Raw genomic sequence first — 19,175 nt, 5'->3', positions numbered from 1 at the left:
CATTTTTCAGCTAGTTAGCTGAAATTATAGAGCCTCGCTCATATGCAATGGTGACCGAGGCTATAAAAGACATTTGTACTACTAATAGTACTATTCATGGTAGCAGTATTAATTACAAATACCTAACAATTTAGCTGAAGCTGCATACTGATTATATAAGCAGTACTGACACATGCAATTACCTGTGTGTGCCACGCTGAGACAAGAACATCGTAAAAAGCATTCAACCAGTCGAGAATAGTTTCGTCAGGGTCAGTATCTTTAATTTTTCTCCACTGATCATGCAGCTGGTTCTGTAAGTATAATACCTATCAGCTGTCAGATGGTATCAATAGAATTTTAGAGTATGCCAAGTCACCAGAAACAACATAATTGGTTCCAAATTACCTGCAATAGCCATGGAAGCAATATAATTTTATCCCTATAAATTCAAGTCCCTATAGTTATAACACAAGTTTTTCCAAAATTGCACTTAAAGTTCCTAGGTGCAATGTACTCAAAAATTCCGTTCACAGGTCATCCGTTTGGAACTGGGAATCGATTCAAGAAACGTGGTTTGATTTTGTACAATTGTGCTCGAAATATGAAAATGAATAATAAAGTACTGTTACTCAGCTCAGATATTTGTAACTAAGGGACTTCCTCTATATCAATTTAGATAACATACTAATGATATATTTAAATAATATGGTCATGAACAATTATTTCATAAAAACTGCATCAGTCCACTATATATTTTCTTGGCATAATAGACAAGTAACACCTGTTTTGCTCTGACAATTTACATACCTTAATACACTTGTGATAGTATTTTTGCAGGGACGGCAACGTGTCAATATCTTTAAAAATCTTCACATACATTAATGCACCATCTACAACGCAGGACAAATTTTAAGATCATTACTATTACTTGCAGTTAGAATACACTTGAGCATAAGTACTAACATATCCTATGGCTATTAAACTAACAAATATAGTTAATAGTTATATTAATAGTAACAGTTAAGTAGTTATAGTAGTTATAGCTATAGTTAGTTTATAGTATAATAATAATAATAATAATAATAATAGTTAAACATAAAAATTTTAGTGCTTGACATTTGCCATTATATATAGATACTGGCTTACATGTAAAAATGCACTTAAAGGGATAGTAGACTCTAGGATTTTACTGCATACAACTGTACTTACTGTATAACAAATCGCCTATACCCACACGTATTTGTTACCAGATACCTAATATAATTGTTATAATTAATTACACATCAACGCTACAAAATTTGAACGGCGCCATGACACCCGCGACCGTGCTGCCACCCCCAAGTTGCATATTTGACAATTTATTTTGCACGTTACAGACCGAGGGCTAATCACAAAAGTGCAATTATATTTATACCTAAATGCTATTTAACCGAACGATATTCATTTCAGGGTAAATTTATCCATATTATAACTGAAACTATATGTCGTTTATAAGATATTACAATCCTTTTGCTTTTAAATTAATAAATAAGAAACACCCTCGGTCTGTAGCCCTTGGCTGAAAAATGGTTTTGCGCAACTTATCAGATCGTGCGCTTTGAGTGGCGCCACCGTCGTTGTAATCAAACTGTAGTCGTAGTTTTAAAACATTTTTTAATAATATTTCTAATGGTGATTGAACCATGACTTTTTATGTAGCGTAATTTTAACCTAAATTAACTGAATAGAACCTAGAACCTAGAACCTAGATTAAACGATCCCTTTAACCAACCACATTTTTTCAGTAAATTCACCCATACCTAGTGAGTGGGAACTGAAAGCTGAAACCAGCTGTGGGCTCAGAATTGCTTCCAGTCTGGTCTTCAATGTATTCAAATACTGACATCTCTCCTTGTAGTCTGGAACATCTACCAGAAGTTGCTGTAAAACAATCCGAATTTAAACATGTTTACGTACCTATACCACTTCACAAATGATAGGTGCCATCACACTGTCAATGAGATAGTGAAATTCTAACAAATATTTATAATGGCCACCTTACTAATGGTATGATCTTCCAACCTATGCAAATGCAGCAAGATATGAACGTGTTACTGCTTGCATTTCTCGGAGTCAAGTGTAGGCTATTAAACAAACAAAGTTCTATACGTACCAAACTCTGCTGCATCGCGACTAACTTTGAAGCAATCTGAAGGATGAGGAAAATATTTATGTATGAGACACTTTGTGATGTTCAGCTTGCATTAAACTATGCCGTATCACAATGCAATTTAGTACTGTTGCAAATAACTAAAATTACATAACACCACACTTGTGTGGCAAAACTTCAAGGTGAAAAATATTTACTCTGATATAATATGGGTACTTTAAATATTGAGATAAAAAAATAATGAACAAGTTTTTTTGTGGTGAATAAATGAAGGCTACTGTAATAGGGGTGGTACACATACTGATCAGGGAGGTATGCTTTGAATAAAGGAGCTATGCTATAAGGGAGCAACAGGAATTATGAACGCGTCGACATACATTCTCAATATCACCAGATCTAAACACGTCCTCCACATCAGCAGACAATGTTGTCCAGTTATCCGCTTCCTATAAATAAAACAAAAACCACTGCATAGACTTAGATACCTGGCACATGTGGCTGCACATATAGACATTTTATCATAGCTTCAAGTCCCCTGCATACGTCCATCATGTGCTCTAGCATAGCTTCAGATCTCATGCATATATCCATCAATGTGCGCATAACTTCACGTGCCCTGCATATACCTGACAATAGGTTCTTAATCTATCATACCTTGAGTGCATGGCTTGCCTCCTGCATACGACACTTGATCTGGTCAATCTTCAGAAGCACATGCATTGACTGTGAAGTGTCCCTTTCCACCTACGCAATAAATAATTAATTGAATCATTCGTGTGCTAATAACACAACATTAGGTTAAAACACACTTACACCACTACATGTACGCATACACACACAGATTGTTATATATATATATATATATATATATATATATTGCATTTACAGGTGCTAGTACTGTGCTACATCAGTGCAAGAACATGTTTTGGACCTAAGAGGACCTAGTTGGACTGCTGGCCTTCTGTATGTAACATGCAGCATCAGAGTTTAAACCTGCTATAGTTTAAAACCTAGGATGGATAAATGAGGAAATTACTCCAGGTTTAACCACCAGGACACATCCCAACCCTATATTGTTCAGACTTTCAGCATGAATTTCCCAGCTTAAGCCCCATTCACTGATATAATACAAACTTTCTGTATATCCTCAGCGACCAGTCTCATTTGCTCCTGCAGCATAGCCGCTTCCTGTCTAACTGAATCAATGTCTCGCAGAACTCTGCAACAACATTTTGCAATCATATATCTAGGTAACAATTAATGTAATATAAATGAGAATAAGCATACTTAGATGCAGAATGTATAGCTAGATATGATCCAATTTTTGGTGCACTTATGATCAGTGATTGGTGAGCAGGTATCTCACAAAAGGAAGGACTGTGTGTAAAGGTATTTATTATAATTTTGGTTCCAAACAGGAAGCATGGGGCATCAACAACTCTGTTACTTTGAGTTTATTAACAAGGTTTGTCCGGAGAATCTACTAGCTATTATGCAAGAGGTTGCTAGTTTTACACTGGTGAGATAAACTCTTGTTGACTGCATCAGCCTAACCAATGCTAACTGCAGTTAGTCAGGATTAAGTGCCTTGCTTAAGGGCACAACACCAGTTATCACAGTACTCAAACCCCAGACGTCAGCTGTAACTTGTGGTATTCGCTAGACCACTGCTCTCACCCTGTGTAAATATATATAACTATATTGTATGTCTACCTGGGTAGATTTTGGACGGCTTGAATACTGGTCTCCTCCAATGAGTTGTTGAGTTCTTGGACAAGCATTTGGAGTTTCATCACCAGGGATGCTGCATGTGCCTATGAATATAGCAAGTTTATTCAATGCTGTAACCAACACATAACAAAAATGAATAAAATGTACTGCAATTACATCAACATCTATTTCACATGACATTATCTTGTCTCAAATCTTGTCATTAAATGGTCTCTAAATGTTTATACCACGATAATATTCTTATGTCTACATGGCTGAATCTAACGTCATTAGTAATGATAACTTACATCTATAGAACCTTGGGCATCTGGTGTAGCAAAAGCTGCATTCACCCATTCTTTGACATCAAAATTTTCATCAACAAATCGTGAGAAGTCCTGAAGCATAAAAAAAACTCACATTAAATGGACTTAATGCTGGATAATTTTAATTTTCTTCCACAATGGTGCCACAAGTCACAGCTACATTGGGCATACAAAAACGGCTGCTCGGCTGTGTACAAGTTTCCGCAGTGGGTGCAACGTGGCTGGGGAAAACCACAAATGGTCTGGTCAGCATACACAGCTGCCCGCTCCTCCCCTCATGTGCCGTGTATAAAAACCTCAACACAAGTACTAGTATATAGTACATTTGCTCTAGAACTATATAGCCCTTCGCTCTGCCACAGGGCTATAGCACAAACTATGTGATCCATTCCTCGTGGGAGCAGAGGGAGCAGTATCGTTGCCCAGTTTCAACGTAGTTTGTGCTATAGGCTAGCCCTGTAGCAGAGCGAAGCGCCGAAGGGCAATAGTTCTAGAGCTATATACTATATATAGTATTATTATTACACAGTGGATATTTAACCATATACGGCAGAGCATCCATTTCCGCTATTTTACTGTGAGGCACGGATTTAGGCCGGTTTGCACCGGTTTCCAGAAATCGGTCACAGGCTGGGTATCTTCAGAATTGACCCTCAAAATTCACCTGAATGCACCAAATATAGCCTTCTTTTTTTTAAATTCCCGGGGGGCATGCCCCCAGACCCCCCTAGCTGTGACTACAACTATGGAAATTGCATAGTCACCCAAACACTCTGGATCCGCACCTGACTGTACAGTACCTCTGATTGGCTAGTATATCTATGTATGTGTATATATGTAGGCCTATGTTATTGTTATAGTATATTATGAATGTATTCAAAAGGTTTCGTATTAGAAACGTAATTCACGGAAAATAGCTTCTATGATCAAACGGGGCTACAAATGTGTAGAAATAAATGGGATTTGAACCTAAGTTTTCTAGATAGCTAAACCTTATGGGATTCAAACATAACGTTGATGACATCGTAAATATACTAGCCAATCAAGTGTGGTGTATCTTGTCTTGTTTGGTACTGTACTAATCGCCTGGTGTGGCTATAGATGTACAGGTCAATGTGGATCGCTTTGATGTTCTAAATTTTCTTCACATTTTCTTTACCGCTGTTAATTAAGTTTTTTAATGAAGCCACATCAAGAGCAGTCTTGGTAGTAGGTGGTAGGGCATTCCATGTTGGTATTGTCCGGGGATAAAGCGAGTATCTATAAAAAATTTACAACAGTCTTTGTTGGGACGAATGACATATTGTAATTCAGTTCATGTGTTTGACAAGTAGTGGGTCTGGCTGAAGTATTGCTTGCCAGGTGGTGACTGATGTTGGATGGAGAATGTTTGTGAGTTTCTTTATATATAGTTATAAGACGTGCCTTTTCTCTTCTGTCATGAAGTGTATCACAGTTAAGATCACAAAGCATATCAGTAACACTACTAGTACTACTACTACACACTATACTGCTCATAGGGTCTATGTCCACCAGGGTACTGCCGGAACGTACCCTGATAACTATTTGAGGCTTAGGGATAGAGAAGATGTCCAGTCCTATCTTATCAACTAACATCATCCTATCCAATCACCGTACTGGACATCATCTCTATCCTTGAACCCTAGTATTGGATATGGTTAGGGTTAGGGTTTGGGTATAGGGTTAGGGTTAGGGAGTAGGCGTAAGCAACTCCCTAGACTCGATCGTTAGTGGAGTAGGCGAGGTACGGTCCGGCATATTAGATAGTACCAGGGTACGTTCCAGTATACCGGACCGTACCCAGGGTACGTTCCGGCAGTACCCTGGGGGACATAGACCCTCTCAGCCTCACTACTACTACTAGTACTACTAGGTACTACTACCAGGGGCGGCGCCACGGTTTTCAAAGTGCGGTGGGCCCAATGAGAGAATGAACGCACCATGCCAGGGGGGGGCTAAGTTATTCCGCGGCGCGAAGCGCCGAGCGAGGGAGCCAGTACTACGCGGCGAAGGGTGGGTGTGGGAGGGGGATCCCCCTCCCACGGCAGGCGAGCTTTTTCAATTTTGCACTTGAAATGGAGCGATCTGGTTGCACATCGAAGGTGAAAATTTCAAATTTTTAAATGAAAGAAAAACGGAAATAACACCTTTTCAGTACATGTCTATGTACATGTCAACTATAGTGAAGTATATCTAATTTGCATCAATATGAATACATGTAATAGGAATAAAGAATATGAAATAGGTGAATCTTTTTCATGGGCGTACAGAAATTTCCAATTTTCTGTCAACCTGGTATAGTCAAAAAAATACATTGCTGAATGATATTTAAAACAGTTATAAGATCCTGACTGTAGCTTTTATTTTTAGTTTATCTTCATGTTGCTGACAACAGTTTGTGCCTTTAAAAAACCCAAGGCTGCTACATAACAGAATACATCAACTATTTATTAATTTAAAAAGATTAAGAACTAAAGTGCAAACTAAACTAAAAGAATAAAGGGAACTATATAAATTATATACATAAACACTAACGCTCATAGGGTCTATGTCCCCAGGTTACTGCCGGAAACGTACCCTGGTACGGTCGCGGCTATACCGGCTCTGCGTGCTGGCGCGTACTTAAGCTGTGCGTACGCTGTGCATAGTGCCAGGTATAAGTACAATGTGTGCATATGCAGGCCCGGTTTAGCTTTATATTGGGGGGGGGGGTTCGTTTTTCATTGTTGGCAATTTGCTCCGGCAGGGCGTGTAGGCCTACATGAATGTTACCAGGGCGTGGGTCCTAACGTTAACCCAAAGTAGGGAGCACGCGAAGGGTGGGGTCTGCGATGTCTAAAATTTTTCAAATTTAGACTCCCTTCAGATGCGTTTTCTGCGCCGAGCAAGTGGGGGTCCGGACCTCCCTCAACCCCCGCCTGTACACGCCTCCTGCTCGGGCGCGAAGCGACAGGCGAGGGAGCCAAGCGACAAGCGGCGGGGGAGGGTCGTGGGAAGGTGGTGTTCACTGTTCCCCCTCCGTACGTGGAGATTTTGCATTATCTACACTAAAAATGGAGCGACCCTGAAGTGAAATTCTTGCAATTTTCAAAAAAACACATTTTTTGGCTTGGGGGGGGGGGGGTTTCGTTCGAATCCCCCCGAACGCCGCCCTGGCTACGGGGCTGCATATGCAAGTACGGTTACTGATATTCGACCCTCGTTCGAGCCTCTGAAGCACAGGAACAAAGCCCCGAAGTGCCGCGGGTCTTTGGGGTAAATACGGCGCTGTGCATGTCTGTTTGCTGTAGAGTAAGACTAGAGGGACTGTTCGTCAAACTTTGAAATTTTTCCAGTAGGCAGATGAAAATGTGGATAAACACTCTCTTTCGCTCTTTCCCCTTCCTCTCCTCCTTATTCCCTCTTTCTTTCTTGCATTTCTTGTCGATCATACCAAAATACACATAGACATATATTTTCTGCCAAAAAAGTGGGGGGACCCAGGCCCCCCGGCGCCCCCCGTACGCCGCCCCCCTGGACGTACTACTTACTACTACGTACTAGTACTACTACTACTAGTTAGTAGTAGTACTAGGAGTAGTACTAGTAGTATCTAGATTTTCCACGGATCAAACTATTTCCTTTCTGAAGTCTACAAACGCAGTAGAAGCTACGTTAAGAGTATTTTCACACCATACGATGTTTACTTAATCGCCAACAGTCGTGGAATACTAGTAAATACTACATACTGATACACACCATGATAATGTATATGTAAACACTAACAGACACGTCGAACGACAACAATGCCCGATTATAACATTCCCGTTACATGTTAGTCGCAGCGCCCTCTCTCGAGAGAGAAAAACAACACAACACCCAGTCAAACCATAGATATGTTTTATTATGTTATATATTCACTCTGATTTAAACGAAAACAACGTAACAAACGAAAAGTTCACAAACCAATTTGAAACAGAATCTATATGGTGTGACATCGCAACATGTAAAGACACTCTTACATGTAAAGAAACTGCTACAACAGCCCATCAGCATTGTAAACAAGAATGATGATGTAAAGCCAAAACTTGTGTTGTAACCGGAATAATCTTTAATAAATCATACAGTGTAGTAGACACATCGCACAAAGAAACACAAAACCACGCACACGCGCGTGGCACGCGCTTTCTCTCGCGACCAGCACCAGAATCTCGACTCTTACATCTCTGTCATATATATCCCCAAACTCCACGACAGATGGCGCTCTCGCTCATTGGCTCAATCTACTATTGGTATCCTGAGTGTGCGAAGAGGGGCGCTGCATGCAGTTTGATATATCCCCCCCAAAACTCGATCCTACAAACATCCTGCACGCACATGTACCCGCGTTCTCCCAGACCGCGTCCTACCCCCATTTCACAATGACCTTCGAAACTGCCTAATAGTAGACATGCTAAGTGTTTTTTACTTCAACTCATGCTACAAATGTCCCCTTTGTCATAAACTTTCCTTAGGGCACCAGAAACAAAATTATCCAAAGACACGTTCTATCTCAAAATCCAAGATGGCTGCTGGTGGCCATTTTGGAAAACTTGGTCGACTCACAACTCCTGAACCGTTTGTCATAAAAACTATTGTGACATGTTTTTTTTTAGCTAATTTGAGGTCACTGCATGAATTCATTTTTGGCATTAATTTGGCATTTGGAATATATTTAGAGGTAAAATTCAAGAAATAATACACAAAGTTGACGTTTTGATAAAACATATACCACACCAGAATTTGTCCGGAGACTGTATTGACAATGTAAGCACATCCAAACACATTCCTTCATTCAGCTGGGCTCTCATCTTTCTGTACCTCCCTCATCATATGTGTATGGGAACAAGAACCCAGGGCATCTACAGAGAAACATGCAGGGCTGCCTGTGCACACAGCACTTGCAAGGAGCCTTACAGTCTGTCTTACACTAGCAAGTGACAAGCTGTTGCATGTCCCGAGAAATGGTAGGAATTGTGATGTAGACTGGAGTTGGCACTGAGTCAGGCGATTCTTGCTGCCACCCTCATTCAGTTGGAAAGACATGCCACACCATTATTGGGCTGTTAGGAGATTCAGTGAACAGAGGCAGCATGTATGACTTGGCTGGGGGAGTAACTGGTGGTTCTATGAGATATGATCAAAAATGCCTCCAACCATCATTGTTGGAGCACATAAATAGAACGTCTACCAATAGCACTATGATGTGATAGCGCCACCTGGTGTACAATTCTCACAGCCGCTTGAATCGCTATAAAAAAATAACGGATTGCTTCCGAGTGCTAATTTTTAGCATAGCAGACAACAATTAGACATGTCGCGTTCGTTTAGCATCAAATTTGACAAAAAACACTTTTATTTTCAGAAAAATATTCAATCTAATGCAAAATTTGACCCGTTTTTTATGTCCGATCATGTGGCATTCTAAATTACCGAGAAATCGTTTTCGACGTGCGATTTAAATATTTATTTTTTATTGATCACATAGAATATCAAGTTTCGCATAGGTGAATGCAATTTTATTCAATGTAAATCATTCTATTAAACTCTAGCGACTACTCGAACTATGCACCGACTTGGCATTCCGCGAAGCAGACGGGCACCGGAATCGCCTTGAAGCCGGGAGGGTGGGGTCGAAGAAATCGCCAAAACTCAAAAATCGTACGGCGAATTATACAAAAATTTTGCACCCATGTGCAGCGGTGTTTGTCGGAACGAATTTTATTGCGTTTGACAGATTCCGAGAAAAAAACGTTTCTATACAGACACGTGACCACTATTAAATCACTTCCGGTTCATTACCCTGCTAGGTTAGAGGATGTGACGCGTCATCGGCCGACCAAGCGGAGGGCCCGCAACTCGTGCACTAAAGCTGACGCGACGTATTGTGGTTGCATTATTTAGGCTGGCTATCGTGTGTGGCAATGACATGCACATTGAGATGGGTGGATGGTTACTGGTAATTTAAAACGAACTCTTTCAATGTATGGCCCCCATTAAACTGCGCGACTGTTTTTCAGGCACAAATGTGGTGTTGTGTAGTAAATTTGCGATATTTTTTTAAAACGCCGGACAATCTAATATGTCATAATTCTAATGGTGCACAGCTGAAGTACATGGCTACCTAGCTTTAATATTGCCACTTGGCCGAAAACGGTCGAAATACTATTTTTCAGCTCCTGAAATTCAAATCCTAAGTATAGGATCCTATGATGGTCTATTCTCACCTAAGAAAAAAAATCACGCGCCCGGGGGATAGCAACACCCGCTTGGTGGCGCTTAGATCTCTCTGCCAACGACGAACGTACGCCGGAAAAAGCCGAGGTGTGCCGATTGAAGCATAGATGAAGCAACAAGTTTGGTAAATATCGATTGCACCTTCGGCGGTCGCGAGTCTTGCATGTGCGTTTGTTGTTACTGTTCGTTCATCGTTGTACAACTTCACTGGAGGATGTTGTAAATGCTACTGTCACTGTCAGTAGTGTGCACGTTGGATTATTATATACCATAAAGTACGTACGTAGGGTAATATTCGTATTTTGTATTACTATTAGTATTAGTGCATTGGTTTGTAACACATATGTTTCTTGTAAGTTGTAGACTGTTACTGTTAGTTAGTGTTAGTGTTACTGTTACTGTTAATATAGCTCCAAGAAACGGTATTGCTAGGGTTAGAATACCTAGTGTATTGACGTTAGTCACACAGCCTGGTCGGGTTAGTAGACTGTAAATTGGGCTCATAGGGACTCTATCTCCCCAAGGGTACCGTACTGCCGGAACGTACCCTGGTCACTATTTGGTATGGGTAGGGTTAGGATTAGGGTTAGGGTTAGGGTTAGGGTTAAGGAGTAGGCGTAGGCGACTCCCTAGACTCGTTAGTGGAGTAGGCGTAGGCGACTCCCTAGACTCGTTAGTGGAGTAGGCGAGGTACGGTCCGGCATATTATTAGATAGTACCAGGGTACGTTCTGGTATACGGGACCGTACCCATTCCGGCAGTACCCGGGGGACATACCGGTAAACCCTCTCAGCGTAAATTGGTGCATCTTATTTTAGCCGAACCAGGCTGTGCGACCCACGGCCACAGGCACTTGGAACGTCTCAATAAAATAAAAAATTGGTAAATAAACACGAAATGTACCAAAGTCTTAATGCTTCTCAATCAGGGTTCGTAGCGGCCAGGTCTTCCAAAGTCTTATATATAAGTACTTATTTTGCCAAAAATAAAATAAGGGCCCTTATTAGTACTTATTTTTGGTGAAATATTAGAAAATTAAGTACTTAATAGTCCTTATTTTTGGCAACCTACAATATTTCATATAAATTGTTTTATAAACTGTTCTCGACTTAGAGTAAGAATTGCTGTATATATAATATGGAATAATTAAATCTGCTGTGCAAATGTGTATATAAATATTATTAGTGTACTTTAATAGTTGTTGATCTATCACAAAGCGCATAAAAAAGTCTTATTTTGGCCTCCAGAAAGGGTCTTATAAGTCCTTATTTCAACATGTGTCTTACTACTATGAACCCTGTCTATACTCTATTTCGCCTATAATCACCTGTAAATACCGGTCTAATGCTCATCTGCAACACACAAGTACACCGCACGCCCGCTCTGTGCTGCGTGCACAAACAACATGAATAAGAGAGACTGATCACAGGGCGGGCGTGCGGTGTACTTGTGTGTTGCAGATGAGCATTAGACCGGTATTTACAAGTGATTATAGGCGAAATAGAGTATGGAGAAGCATTAAGACTTTGGTACATTTCGTGTTTATTTGCCTTTTTTTTTTTTTATTGAGACGTTCCAAAGTGCCTGTGGTGCGACCGATTGTCTATACATATTGGAGCTATCTTATTTATGACTTATTTTTTGCGACGCACACATATAGCCAAGAGTAGCTCCAAGAAATGGTATTGCTAGGATTAGAATACTGCATATTGACGTTAGTCACACAGCCTGGTCGGGTTAAGCCAAGAGTAGATAATAAAACACGTTATTATGTTTTATTATCTACTCTTGATATAGCACATACAGGTACCGAGTAGGCCTGTGTTTAGCTCTAGGACATAGCACGTGTACAGTTCCGGCAAGGCCACAGGATATATATATACTAATAATATATATATAAATACTTATATAAGAGAGAGAGAGAGAGAAGAAGAAGAGAGGAGAGAGAAGAGCGCAATTTAGAACACTGCATGCTAAAGCAGTGTGATGAGATATATATATATAGGTATATGCTGGTGGCATGTTGTCACACGGAGACTATCGTACGGACCCGGCCATGGAAAATGAAGTAAGACTGGGTTTTACCATTGATTTCCTAAGTATGGTGCCTCTGCGCTCGTGGCGGCATCATCGCCCCGCGCGGAGGCTCTGCTAATATAATTAACTCTCTGCTTCTCAGCTATGTCGTCACGCTTTCGCTTACTCCTGCTTATGTTCAGGCCAGGTGGCAGGGGGCGGGCAGGGGCGCAACCTTCTTCTCAGGAACCGTGTAAACCAGTCGTAGAGCCTGTAGAGCATGTCGGGTAGTAGTGCTCATAGATTCTATTCCCCTCCCAGCAGGGTACTATCGGAGGGTACCCTGGCCTGCTGGTACGGTTCGCATATATCGGAACGGTACCTTGGTAACTATCTGATATGTGTTAGGTTAGGTGTAGGGAGTAGGCGTAGGCGACTCTCTTGACTGTTAGTGGAGTAGGCGAGGTAGCGGTCGGCATATTAGAGATAGTACGCAGGGTACGTTCTGATATAATCGAACCGTACCAAGTGACCCTCGATAGTACCGATGGGGACTAGACGCCTCTCAGCGCTAGTATAGTAGTGTTGTTCAATCGGGTTGTAATTTTGTAAGCGCATCATGCGGTTGGACCAAGTAATGATGACGTGTACAATCGGTTATCGGGTGTTGATGCCTTGCGTGTGCGGTAAGTCGTGTTGCATGTACGTTGTGGTGCATGTTGTTTTTAGCCCTGTTTACTGTTTGTTTTGAGCTGTTTCGTACTGCGTGCTATAATCATGTAGGGGCTACTGATTCTCGATTCACTGTTTCCAGTTTTTTTTTGAGAAATCGATTATGTGATTTTGATACCAAGCGCTTGGTTTCGAGCCACTGTCAAACCGATGATCGAGTATAATCGATGATCGTGACATCACGTACAGTAAGTAGTATTGTATAGTATATATAGCTCCTTGGTAGCTCTAGAACTATATATAGCCCTTCGCTCTGCCACAGGCCCGTGGCAGAGCGAAGGGCTATATAGTTCTAGAGCTAGCTCCTTGGTGTTACGTACGTCATAGCTACAGGGTACTGTGAATAACTTGAACTTGTAAGCTGTATGCATGTGGGCAATTCCACGGTCAGTCGCATTACACTTTTATGTGCCAATTCTATAATTTGGTGGTATCAGTTTTACAAGGGTGAGTCTTTCTGTCAAGTTTATACACTGATTTCAACTTGACACCCAAAGCTTTAAAGTAATGCTATTGGAAATGTTGCAGGCTTTGTACTGTGAACGCCATGACATCGTAAAAATCGGTCAGTCGCATTATGCGAAAAGGATATGGCAAAAAATCCACTTATCACAATTCAAAAGTTTCCTCAAACCAAAACACTTTTACTAGTTTTATTACATGCAACACATGACCTCCACAGAAGTCTCAAATAAGGTATTTACATTTGGTAAGCAACTTAAAAGTATCCTTTGTGGATAGAAAAACCCTGGTTAGTTGCATTATGGTCAGTCGCATTACGGTTTGTCCATCAATTAAGCCATCACTATATGGAGCCACATGTATGTTCTCTTTTGACAAAAATGGAATTATTCGTTGTAAACATCTTAAACAAACGCACAGAGATGATGAAATAATATTTAGACTGACTTTTATCTCTTAAAAATCCTATTGACAAGGTCAAAATATGTATTTTCTACACATACACGTAGGCTAGCTCTCAGAACAGTTTTGGCTGCTTTTTGAAAGTTTCCAGATTCCGGTATATGGTTGTAATTTTATATCTTTGGGGCATCACATTTTGGTATATATAACTCGAACATGAAATTCAGAATAAATTGCCAATTAATTGACATTGACTGATTAAAAACAGATTTTAAAACTTTAAACAGGTTTTAAACATAACCGTGATATTCCAAGTTATTGGGAATGAATTTAAAAGTGGTGTGCGAATTTGAAGTGACCACGGTTGTTGGCTATCATAGGTTCTTCAATGATGCGAACTACTTGCTGCTTCAAGTAAAAAGTTTTGTCATCCTTTGGATTTGGTCATTTCCAGTTTTGACCTGCTCGATGCATGACAGACACACGGAAAGCTCCTTGACCACCAATCTCCATGACTTCAACTGGATGCACTTCACCATCATATTTCACGACACACCACTGACCAACGTTTAGGCCTACATGTTCATCAACAGTGTTGTCCACATCCTGCTCACTTGCTTTTTCATTACTGTCTGTGTGCTCTGCCTCTACCTGTGTGTGCTCATATCCATCAGCAGTTATGAGGGAGGCTACAACTTTGCCATCTTCAACCTGGATGAAATGCTTCTGTGCAATGTCTTTGATTTGTTTAGCTTTTTCAAAGGTCGCATCTAGGTCACAGGCATGAAAATTTTTCGCGTTTCCACGGATTTCCGCTTTTTTCCCGATCCCAGAATTGTTTCCACGTGTTTCGTTTTTTTCCGAGTTCACGTGAAGCATTCGTAATCTACCACGGGCATATGTACATGCAGGCGCACGGTTTATCGATCGTCTACTGCGGCTGGCAACAAGCTAGACTGGTACACGTAGCCGTAGACGTGTGTGCGTGAGCGTGTGTGTGTGTGTGTGTGTGCGACCTGTGTGAGTGAGCGCGTGTGTGCGACGTGTGTGCGTGAGCACGTGTGTGTGACGTGTGTGCGTAAGCGCGTGTGCGCGTGTGTGCGTGAGCGCATGTGTGTGGCGTGTGTGCGATGTGTGTGTGCGTGAGCGCGTGTGTGCGACGTGTGTGCGTGAGCGCGTGTGTGCGACGTGTGTGCGTGAGCGCGTGTGTGCGTGAGTGCGTGTGTATGAGCGAGATGTGTGCTGAGAGGCAGTAGTGTGTGATGTGGTGCGGTGAGCGCGTGTGTGGTGTGTGCGCGTGACGTCGTGTATGCCGTGAGCGCGTGTGATAGCGACGTGTGTGGCGTTGAGCACGTGTGTGCGACTTGTTGTGCGTGAGCGTGTGTGTGCGACGTGTGTGCGTGAGCGCGTGTGTGCGACATGTGTGCGTGTGCGACGTGTGTGCGTGAGCGCGTGTGTGCGACATGTGTGCGTGTGCGACGTGTGTGCGTGAGCGCGTGTGTGCGACGTGTGTGCGTGAGCGCGTGTGTGCGACATGTGTGCGTGTGCGACGTGTGTGCGTGAGCGCGTGTGTGCGTGAGCGCGTGTGTGCGACGTGTGTGCGTGAACGCGTGTGTGTGACGTGTGTGTGCGTGAGCGCGTGTGTGCGTGAGCGCATGTGTGTGACGTGTGTGCGTGAGCGCATGTGTGTGACGTGTGTGCGTGAGCGCGTGTGTGCGACGTGTGTGCGTGAGCGCGTGTGTGCGACGTGTGTGCGTGAGCGCATGTGTGTGACGTGTGTGCGTGAGCGCGTGTGTGCGACGTGAGCGTCAATCACGCAAAGCGCGCAGCGAAAACTTAAAATGGATGTATAAATTAGTTTTTGAACGTTATAATTACTGTAACAAGTCTTGGCTCATACATTATATTTTTTCTTTCCCACTCTTCTTTTTTGGGGGGGGCTTTTTGGTTTTGCCCCCCCCCCCACTTTTTGGATTGGAGGGGTGGCCGCCCCCCGGCCCCCCACTTCCGGCGCCTTTGATTATGACCCCCAAAATTAAAAAATCTCCCTACAGTGGGAGGGTTCACCTCCCCCCCGCTTCGGGGTTCCCCCCCCCCTGCCTCGGGGGTTTTCAGTGTTTTTCTTTACCGGTCATTTTCATGCCTGAGGTCAAGATTTTTTTCTTGCATTGATGTCAGCTGCTGTAAGTTTATGTACCTTGACTTTGGGCATGTTGGATGCGGCAATTGCAAAGGTTTCTGCATTTCTGACGCTATGCTTCCGCAATCTTACAGCATCCCACACAAACCTCTTTGCTGCACCCCCGATTCCGTCAACAGGCCCCTTTCCATGTGATGTTGAAAAGAAAGACCATTTGATTTTGACATCATGCTTTTTCTCAAGATCTTTAATTGCTGCAGCTTCAAACTTGTTCTTGAACTGTGACTGCAGGCCATCGGACCACAAGAACACAATCTTCACGTGTGATGGAAGGTCCTCCAAAGCTCGCGCAAATCCATGAAAGTCCTTAAATTTAAGCTAACCATTTGAGTGGGAACCCTGTATTTACTTACCTGTGTCTTTTTCTGTACAAACAAGTGAAAACAGGAGTGTTCAAAACTGCCTAAGTACTGTGACTAGCACAAAACATGTGCTTATATTATAACCATGTGCTTTGTAGAAGTGCATTGTGGGTACTGGGTAGGTTTATAAAACAATGCTGCCCTCTATCCATTCATTAGTGACATCTCTGCAGCTGTACATATCTCTGCTGTCCTCTATTTAGTCATGACTAAGATCTCTGGCTTTGCTGATCTGTTTGCATCCTCTTCTTGAAATCAGATTTGGTCAGTCGCATTACGGTACACTGGTCAGTCGCATTACCGGTTAGTCGCATTACAATTCTTGTTGGCTCGTTATTAAATAATGCTGACTAAAGCTTTCAATTCCGTAGTCATTTCAGACTTGGTATTAGGTGTAGACGCATATTTGAAATGCCAATAAAATAATCAGTGGATTTTTGCTATAATTGAAAACAAATCATCTTTCGGTCAGTCGCATTACACCACATTGAAGCTTTAACAGGTACACTCACTGTACGGCTTGAATGGAAGAGGCAACTTGGAATTTACTTTGGATTGTAACAGATGGGTCATGACTCATGGTCCTAATCAAACATATTAAACTTTTGATGGAAGAATCTTTCATGGAGAAAATATACAACTTAGAAGAAATCTCCTTGGCATGCTCACTTTTAATGCGTCTAAGAACAGTTTGGGAAAACAGGTCTGCCTTTGCACAATGCGACACAGAACCCTTGAAAAAAGTTGATTTATGTTTACTTACTTATATGTTAGCTATAACTTAGAAGTGGAAAGAAAGTTGTGACATCGATTTTATTTTTTGGTGTCTTGTCCATGTTTGCTTGGAATTGCCCATAAGCTTATGCCCTGGTAATTGACCATTGTTGTACAGCTGAAACTAGAACTAGAACAATGAACTAGAAGCTGAGTGTACCCCCCCAGGGGGGGCACTCCCTACAAAATAGGGTAGGTATGTGCCACATGAGAGATGGAATTGGGGGGCTCCGGTACTAACTCAGCACATCAAATGAAGGTTTCCGGAACTAGAGTTTGATGTAAAGCATGATACTCTGGAACTGGACATATGTGTTTGCAAGAGGGTTTCCGGAACTGGACGTGTTGGCAAGATGGTGTCTCCGGCACTGGCCATATTTGCAAGAGGGGGTCTCTAGAACTAGGATTTGCTTGAAAAAGAAGTCTCCAAAATTAACTGCTGCTATACAAATACACGGTTCTAGTGCAGCCTACACACGTCAGTGTACGTGGAACTGTTGTGACTGTGCACCGCGCGCGCTCAACGATCTCAAGCACTAACCAGACATGGTAGTAATGGTACGGTATATATATAATTATGGTACATGCACCGTGAGTGCAGTGCTGTCGTTGTATTTGTGTCCCGTCTACGTATGTGTCACTGCTTTTTGTTGTTTTATTATTGAAAAAGGTAATAACATAAAGCTGGGTTTACACTACCGACTTTATGCAGGCTACTTGGCATTTTTCTTCTTTCTACCAACCTCTCTATATATGTTCAAAGCTCTTACGTTATCGACCGTGAGGCGGCAAACGTTTCAACATTTGACCCCTAGTGTGCACACGGTGGGGCGACGCGGATACACATTTTTGCATACATATTCCATGCCGCCAGCGTGGCGCCGAAAAAAACGTCCTTCCCCTAGGTGGAGGGACACACCTCCTGATTGCTCTTCTATGAGTGGCCTGCATGGCAAAAACCTATACAATTCAGCAATACCGAGATGGGAAAATAGGACCTGTCCTAATCTCTCCCCTCCCCCCACCTCCCAGCCAGTTGGTTGCACGACCTTTATGTTTACACTGCCGATTGTCGGTTCTACAACAGTGAAACTGGTACAATTCGCCAATTTGACTGCATGAAGTCGGTAGTGTAAACCCAACTTAAGAAAAGGCAGTGACACGCTCTCCGCGGCCGCGGTAGCACCATGGCCTTGGCGTCATTAGAACGGGACCGGAATCCCCGCAATACAGAAAACATGCCAAGGGACCAATTCATGAGAATTCATGGGTCTCCAGAATGGAAAAAAGTAGGGCCTATGCTCCGGGACAGGAAATATGTGAAAAAGTGGGGTCTCCGGTGCGGAAATTTGAAGGTAAAAATGGGGGTCATAACCGCGGCACATACCTGGCTACCATACAATTAATATATGGAGTGCCCCTCGAGTGTGTACCTGAGCCTAAGGCCAAGGCCCCACGTGCAAAGTATATACTATATGCTGCAGCTAGTGTTATCGATTCGACTGTTTGTTTGATGATTTGCCTGATTTGGGCTGAATAGTTGTGCTAATTGAAATGTAAATATGTTAGTGGCCCTTGAGGGAGACGGCGGTTGTTACTGAGACGGACAGGTGTGAACGCACGTGTTTTCCTGTATATATGTCTGTGTGTGTAAGTAAATGAATGCGTGTGCACTGCTTATGTTATTAGCTCAGCTGACGTAGTCAGATGCAGCTTGTAGAATCGCATGATTGTCCGTGCGTGCGTGCGTGCGTGCGTGCGTGCGTGCGTGCGTGCGTGCGTGC

General features: G+C 42.4%; 1 protein-coding gene across 4 annotated transcripts in view; it reads right to left on the bottom strand.

Moving 5' to 3' along the window:
* LOC106804978 (conserved oligomeric Golgi complex subunit 7-like) overlaps positions 1-8,317 on the bottom strand; it is a 38,993-nt gene extending 30,676 nt beyond the window's left edge. The window contains exons 1-10 of one of the 4 annotated variants that reach the window (XM_014806407.1): positions 8,134-8,317; positions 4,150-4,239; positions 3,845-3,945; positions 3,266-3,350; positions 2,786-2,875; positions 2,509-2,577; positions 2,135-2,170; positions 1,782-1,902; positions 790-872; positions 183-293 (exon numbers count right to left, since the gene is read on the bottom strand). In XM_014806407.1, the coding sequence (XP_014661893.1) occupies positions 183-293; positions 790-872; positions 1,782-1,902; positions 2,135-2,170; positions 2,509-2,577; positions 2,786-2,875; positions 3,266-3,350; positions 3,845-3,945; positions 4,150-4,239; positions 8,134-8,223 (876 nt within the window). In that variant the 5' untranslated portion in view covers positions 8,224-8,317. Of the gene's footprint in view, positions 1-182; positions 294-789; positions 873-1,781; positions 1,903-2,134; positions 2,171-2,508; positions 2,578-2,785; positions 2,876-3,265; positions 3,351-3,844; positions 3,946-4,149; positions 4,240-7,926; positions 8,004-8,133 lie in introns of those variants that run through there. The other 3 variants (XM_014806405.1, XM_014806408.1, XM_014806406.1) reach the window with 3 other exon arrangements.
* Positions 8,318-19,175: the final 10,858 nt, after the last annotated feature.

The sequence above is a fragment of the Priapulus caudatus genome, unplaced genomic scaffold, assembly GCF_000485595.1.
Source record: "Priapulus caudatus unplaced genomic scaffold, Priapulus_caudatus-5.0.1 Scaffold95, whole genome shotgun sequence".
NCBI lineage: Eukaryota > Metazoa > Priapulida > Priapulimorpha > Priapulimorphida > Priapulidae > Priapulus > Priapulus caudatus.
The sequence above is the reverse complement of the archived record's forward strand: the minus strand, read 5'-3'. Positions and strand labels throughout refer to the sequence as shown.